This window comes from Juglans microcarpa x Juglans regia, chromosome 6D (assembly GCF_004785595.1).
Source record: "Juglans microcarpa x Juglans regia isolate MS1-56 chromosome 6D, Jm3101_v1.0, whole genome shotgun sequence".
Taxonomy (NCBI): domain Eukaryota; kingdom Viridiplantae; phylum Streptophyta; class Magnoliopsida; order Fagales; family Juglandaceae; genus Juglans; species Juglans microcarpa x Juglans regia.
Genome location: NC_054604.1, coordinates 29,632,415 through 29,639,557, shown reverse-complemented (window position 1 = coordinate 29,639,557; position 7,143 = coordinate 29,632,415). Strand labels below are relative to the sequence as shown.

At 38.3% G+C, this 7,143-nt stretch overlaps 1 protein-coding gene across 2 annotated transcripts; it reads left to right on the top strand.

Moving 5' to 3' along the window:
• The first annotated feature begins 386 nt into the window (after positions 1–386).
• On the top strand, positions 387–6,028 carry LOC121235073 (endoglucanase 6-like). 2 transcript variants are annotated; one of them, XR_005934503.1, is made up of 10 exons: positions 387–881; positions 1,044–1,256; positions 1,564–1,764; positions 3,170–3,259; positions 3,355–3,519; positions 4,017–4,301; positions 4,478–4,826; positions 4,936–5,007; positions 5,191–5,548; positions 5,644–6,028. XR_005934503.1 is itself a non-coding variant. In XM_041131297.1 (9 exons), exons 1-9 carry the CDS (start codon positions 678–680, stop codon positions 5,487–5,489), a joined length of 1,878 nt encoding a protein of 625 aa, XP_040987231.1. In that variant the 5' UTR covers positions 387–677; the 3' UTR covers positions 5,490–6,028. The 2 variants fall into 2 exon arrangements, 1 of the variants encoding a protein (XP_040987231.1); XM_041131297.1 differs by having other exon boundaries at positions 5,191–6,028.
• The last annotated feature ends 1,115 nt before the right edge of the window (positions 6,029–7,143 follow it).

The following is a 7,143-nucleotide window of genomic DNA, read 5'->3' as shown; positions in this document are numbered from 1 at the left end:
CAGTTTCTCCCGTCTATGTCAATCGTTTCACTGACCCAAAAGAATGTGGAATTCATTTTAAACCTTTCACTTTCTTGTTTATTTGTGGGCAGTAGTATTTTTTCTTTTTCTTTTTCTGTTTCTTCTTTTTCTTTTTCTTAAGTACATTAAATCCGCACCGACCCTTCCAATATAGAGCCAGGGACACCCACATGACCCTGTTCTTTTCTCAACCGTTTCCAGCCCTCCAAAAAGATATATATTTTGACATAGCAAATTAATATAATGTTTTAATTGGATTTTTTTTTTTTTTTTTTTTTTTTTTTTTTTTTTTTTTTTTTTTTTTTTTTTTTTTTTTATGTTTGGTCGATTTCTGTGCAGTGTGCACTTGATACTACCCCAATTCCTCAATATATAGACCCTTCGAGCTCCTCCCCTGCTCCCACCTCCTACTTTCTTCCACCCTCTCTCAAAGCCTCTGTTCCTAGTAGTCCTGTATCTGGGTGGGGTTTATCAGAAATTTTAGCTGATAAATCATATAACATTGCCATTTTATTCTCGACTTTATCCACGTTTCTGCGTGGGAGGGCTAGTGAAGAGTGAAAGTTTCCTCCTTTTTTTGTTTCACAACATAGCATTGCCATTTGGGTTTATCTTTGCTGAAACCCTTCTTGTGTTTGTGTTCTAATACTGTTGTTATGGAGAGCTTTGTGAGATTCGTATCCATGGCTCCTCTGCTTCTGCTTCTTGCTCTTCCTTATGCTTTGGCGGGCCATGACTATGGCGAAGCTCTAAGCAAAAGCATTATCTTCTTTGAAGCTCAGAGATCTGGTTACCTTCCCAGCACCCAGAGAGTCTCATGGAGAGCTGATTCTGGCTTGCATGATGGCAAGGCTAGTGGGGTAAGCTCTTTCTCTCACTAACATCGTTTTTCCCTTCCACTTCAAAACTTGGGCATTGAATTCATAATATTTCAATTTCAAATTCGAGTTTAAAGCTTGGTTCTTGAAAATAATATCTATTTATCATTCGTTTGTTGTACTATGTGTTGTATATACATGAAGGTGGATCTGGTGGGAGGGTACTATGATGCCGGGGACAATGTGAAGTTTGGGCTGCCAATGGCATTCACCATAACAATGATGTCATGGAGTATAGTGGAGTACGGGAAGCAAATGGCTTCAAGTGGAGAGCTCGGTCATGCCATGGATGCTGTGAAGTGGGGCACCGACTACCTCATTAAAGCACACCCAGAGCCTAATGTCTTCTACGGAGAGGTCTTTCCCTTTCAATCCCTCTCCCTTTAACCGCTATATTTTTAATGAAGTACTTAAACACTTCTACTTATCTATCAAATTTTTTAAACTTACAACTCTCGACTCTAATCATAGCATGAGGATTCCACCATGAAATCACCCATATGAAATTACTGCATAATCTGTGGAACTGTATAAAACTGTATTGTTATTATATTTCCATTTATTCAGAAATTGGACTTAAACCCATTTACCGAGAGTGCCTTTTCTGCGTAACACCCAAATGATTAAAAATGTTACTGATTATTTGGTGTGTTGGTTGTGTTAGGTGGGGGATGGAAACAGTGACCACTACTGCTGGCAAAGGCCGGAGGATATGACCACCGACAGGCGTGCTTACCGGATTGACCCGAGCAACCCAGGGTCGGATCTCGCTGGTGAAAGCGCAGCTGCCATGGCTGCCGCCTCCCTCGTATTCCGCCACTCCAACCCCGCCTACGCAAGCGAACTACTCACCCACGCCACCCAGGTTTTTAACTAACTAATCCTTCTCTCTAATTTTAGGACGGTGTTTTTCGTTGTTTCCAATGAACAAAAAAGAACAAAAAGATAAAAGGGAAGAAGTTTCAAGGAAAGTACGAAAGAGAGATACTTCCGACCTGCGTGAACAGTGTAACAGAAATGGTGGGACCACAAATGTCAGCGGCGAAGATGCCTGTTCTGCGCGGCGCACGTTAGCAACATGAGGTGTCGTCGGCTAAACTGACGGATTCAGTTTTAGCCTATTCTGCACGACGGTCGTAGTTAATTTAGGTAGTTACGCCGGTAAATTTATGTCAGAAGTTTGGTCCCGAGTAACAACCGCGCATCTATGGCACGGATCTGACACTCGCGCTCCATTTTTTCTCTTTCCGCAATCTTAAACTAACGACTCAATTTAATTAATTATTTTTATGTAATTATATCTGTTTAATATGAGAAATTAAGATTTGAAGTTAAAAATCTAGGTTTGATTACTAATAGTATTCTTGTAAAAAAAAAAAGAGTACTTACAGTATTATTACATGATTTATTTTCAAATAAAAAATTAGAAGTGATTATGAACGGTAAGAGTTTTGGTTAATAAATATTAGTATTAGAGAGCCAATGACATAAATATATAAACTGAGTTTATGCATCAGTCACTATTTATTTTTACACTTCACACTTTAATTTTTTTATAAAGTTTGAGAATTTAGAATGTAGAGTAGTGGTGAATAGAAATTAATAAGAAGAAATTTTTAAGTTTCATAATATTATATATAAATTAATAGTTAGTATAAAATATGAAAAAAATGATAAATTGAGCATATCTTTTGACAATCAGAATAAAAATAATTTATTATTAATATTTGTGAAATATGATTGGAAGAAACAGAAAAAGAAAAAGAAAAAGAAAACAATTGTTATTAATAGTAGTAAAAAATGGTTATAAAATGGGCTGGTAACTAGGGTGGGCTCTGAAGAAGGCCTCGTTAAATTAAATATAATAGGTCCGTGCGTGCCATAAAAGAACTCCGAATGGGGAAACTGGACCTACTCGAGACGACGTCGTTGATTAGCTAGGTTAAATTTTCGACATTGCATTTTGGATCATGCGGACACTGTTTCCCGTGTCCGCTGACCCGTACAGCTTGTTCGTACCTTGTGATCTTAACCGTCCACATGTGACAATCCGTGAAAAGCGCCACAGTCATTGCCTTGACACGTGAGCACAACCGTCGGTGTACTCGTGCAGCGTAACAGCCTCACGTTCCCCAACCCCCCCCCCCCCCCCCCCCGGAACTCCTTATCTCCAAAGTGCCCTCTCACTTTTTGCAATATTGCATGTATTACCATATTGCATTCGAATTCTAATTCCCCAAAGTTTTTTTTTTTTTTTTTTGGGTCTTCAGCTATTCGATTTTGCGGACAAATACAGAGGCAAATATGACAGCAGCATCAGCGTGGCCCAGAAGTACTACCGTTCTGTCAGTGGCTATAATGTATGTTGACAGAACTCTTTCTTAGCTAACATGTTTTTTTTTGAAGTGTTTGGTAATATATGTTCTGTATATTAATTCGATTTGTGGGTTTATAGGACGAGTTGCTTTGGGCAGCTGCATGGTTGTATCAGGCAACCGACAACCAGTACTACTTGAACTATCTCGGAAAAAATGGTGATTCCATGGGGGGCACTGGATGGGGCATGACTGAGTTTGGTTGGGATGTCAAGTATGCTGGTGTACAGACTCTCGTAGCCAAGGTAATCAACCATCAAACTTAACTTCAGCTACGTGATTTGGTTTTAAAATGGTAATTAGAAATGATGTTCTTCATCCCAGAGTTTGGTTAATCTGCCAGACTAGCTGATATGACAGATTTTAAGTGGTTATATAAAAATGGTATAAAATCATTTAAACTATGCCACATCAACTGGTGTAGCTGGAGATCACAAATTCATGATGAAAAATTATCATTGTTCAAATGTATATTACATTTCAGTTTGGAATCATGTTATGTTTGACATGTTAAGGCTATGTCATTCCTTGTATTTTTAGTGGTTAAGGTGTTATGGTTACAGGACTTCATTATCTAATAATTCGGTAGTCAAACACCTCAATCATGTGACCATAGTCAATTTATGAACTCCCCCCAAAAGTGAAATGACATTCTGGTTCCCATCAAAGGTTAAGGTCCTTTAACAAGTTCGATGGTTTTAGTTGGGGAGCTGATTTGTTGGTCTTGTCTCTTCCCTTGCAGTTCCTAGTGCAAGGCAAAGCCGGTCGCTATGCACCGGTATTTGAGAGGTACCAGCAGAAGGCAGAATATTTCATGTGTTCGTGCCTTGGGAAAGGGAATCACAATCTTCAGAAGACTCCTGGTGGCCTTATCTTCCGCCAGCGGTGGAACAACATGCAGTTTGTGACAAGTGCCTCCTTCCTGTCCACTGTGTATTCCGACTATCTTGCTTCTGCTGGAAAATACATGAAGTGTGCTTCTGGCAATGTTTCACCAACGGAGCTTCTCTCCTTTGCCAAATCACAGGTAATGCAACCATACCTGTTTCTCCTCAAAGCAGTGGTTCTCAAGTATTCTGGAAATTCGCCCCTGTTTTATCGAACTGGGCTTGTTTAGTTATATGAGATGGATTTGTACATATTTTATTTTTAATCGAGGCAACCAAGCAAACAACTGACGTTGTGCAATGCCAAAACACTCAGGTTGACTACCTTCTTGGGGACAATCCAAGAGCCACAAGTTACATGGTCGGATATGGTAACAACTTCCCACGACAAGTTCACCACAGGGCTTCCTCAATTGTTTCCATCAAGGTTGACTCCTCATTTATCAGCTGTCGAGGGGGTTATGCCACTTGGTTCGGCAGGAAAGCAAGTGATCCCAACGTCCTTGTTGGTGCTGTTGTTGGTGGACCTGATGCCTATGACAACTTTGCTGATGAAAGAGATAATTATGAGCAAACTGAGCCTGCAACCTACAACAATGCTCCACTTTTTGGTATATTGGCCCGACTAAGTGGTGGTCACAGCGGATATAACCAACTCCTTCCAGGTAAATGCTCTGAAAAAGAATCGTCAATTTTCTAAAATTTAGCATCTTAACTGAATTGAGTTTGTTATGAGCATTTGATCGTGATCGTTGAAAACAAATTTTCTTACAGTGATTCCTCCAGCACCTAAACCTGTTATCCAACCAAAGCCATCTCAGCAACCTAAAGTCACTCTATCTCCAGGTATCCCCTGGCCTCTTTTTTTGGATGTCTCTGTCAACATAATTTGCAGTTTAGGGAAGTCAAGTTTTCCGTACACATTGACCGATAACTGAGGCACATTCACCAATTTATTTTAGAGCCAAGCTTTTACTTGTTAAAGTCCGTAATAGAAAATAAGGCCTAACTTGGATCATGTTTTTGTAGCATCATCTTCTAGCCCAATTGCCATAGAGCACAAGTTGACAGCTTCGTGGATTGCCAAGGGAAACACGTACTACCGATATTCCACAACAGTGACCAACAAGTCTGCTAAGACACTGAAATTTCTCAATCTTTCCATATCCAAGCTGTATGGTCCTCTATGGGGCCTCACAAAGTCTGGTGATTCATATGTTTTTCCATCATGGCTCAACTCTTTACCTGCTGGAAAGAGCCTCGAGTTTGTCTACATCCATTCTGCATCACCAGCAGAAGTATCGGTCTCAAGCTACACATTGGCCTAAGAGAAGCAGCAGCAGCCAAGATACACAGAAGAGGTTCACACAGTTTCTGGGGTTGTAATGTAAGAATTGTGCAGTTATACGAAATGCAGTCCAGAAAGGTCTTGTTTTTTTTTTTTTGCCCTTTCAAACTTTCCATTTTCACTTGTTTTTTTAGGTGGAAGTAGCTAGTTAAATAAGGCTGAAAGTTGGAGGAAGAAAGGTGTGAAGAGACGGTTTAAAAAGTGTGCTCATCCTCTTTCACCTCCACTTCCTTTCTATATAGTGATTTGAGAGAGGGCAGCAGTGGACGATTGAGAGTTGAAGAAAATGACTTCACAACATATTTCAAGGAGTTTTCTTTCTTTTTGTACTTTTAAGAAGCTTTGGATGTTCTGTATTTTTTTTTTTTTTCTTCCTTTTTTGGTGAAGTTGTAAACTCTGCAACATTTCTTGTTTGTCATTCGAATATAGTTGGAGTAATGACATTATCTCTTGTCTGAGAAATTGCACCATCTTTGTGTATGTCTCTTGTTCAATGAAAATATCTATTTGTAAGCTTATTTCTGTTTTCTTTTTTATTTAACGTATCCTCACCACCACACACACGGAAGTGGATCCAACAACGAAAAAAACGTAATGATATATGTAGATTTGCAAATAGCAAAATTCATCGGGTATAGCTTTGCGTTCGAGGCTTCAATGGCTCCGACCATACGAGAGAGCAACCTTTACCAAAGGTATTGGTAAAGGTTGCATCTCCGGTGCTGGTTCGTTCCATGTGGAGAATCATTGACGTGCAAATGCGTATGCGGATTCATAAATTGCTGGAACCACAGGTAAAGAAAGGGGGATCGATCGTATAGCTTGTTCAGAGAATAAAATCTAAATAACAGTTTGTAATGGACTAAACTAAGAAACGGAAAATAGGAGACAAACACGGGGATAAAACAATGGAAAATGATAGCAAAGGAGGGGAGCTCCTCCAAACAATCAAACAGTGAAAAATGATCAAGTTTCCAAATGATTCTTCGGACTAGATATACTAGCAATATGAAAAGACTAAAGTGTCCCTTAGTAACAACCATTACAGAGAAAATAATAAAAGCAATAACACTACTTCTTGGGCCAGGCCCTAGGTCCCTTTCGTCGTCCACTAGGGGTGTTCAACTGGAACCGGATTCGGATGCTAAAATCCGGATGGTTATCCGCCCGGATTAATCTGGATATCTGGATTGTAACCGGATATCCGGATTTAATCTGGATCCGAGTTATAACCGGATTAATAACCGGATAAATCCGGTTTTATTTATTTATTTTAAAATAAAAAAAAAGACTTAAAACTTAAAATAGCACTTTTTTTTAAAAAAAAAATTATGATATGCTTAAATTCCTCAGATGTTTTTTAAAAAATAATTTAAACACTTTTTAAAAGATTTTTATAAAAAAAAAAAAAATTAAAGAACAAAATAAAAAAAAATGCAAAATAAATAATATTGTTGTTACATCACAATGTAAAACATAAATTTACAAATAACAAAAGAAATAATAATACATCACAACTAATTAACTAAAACATAAATTTACAAAGAACAAAAGAAATAATAATACATCACAACTAATTAAACTAAAACATAAATTTATAAAGAACAAAATGCATTAGTTTTCACATCTTGAA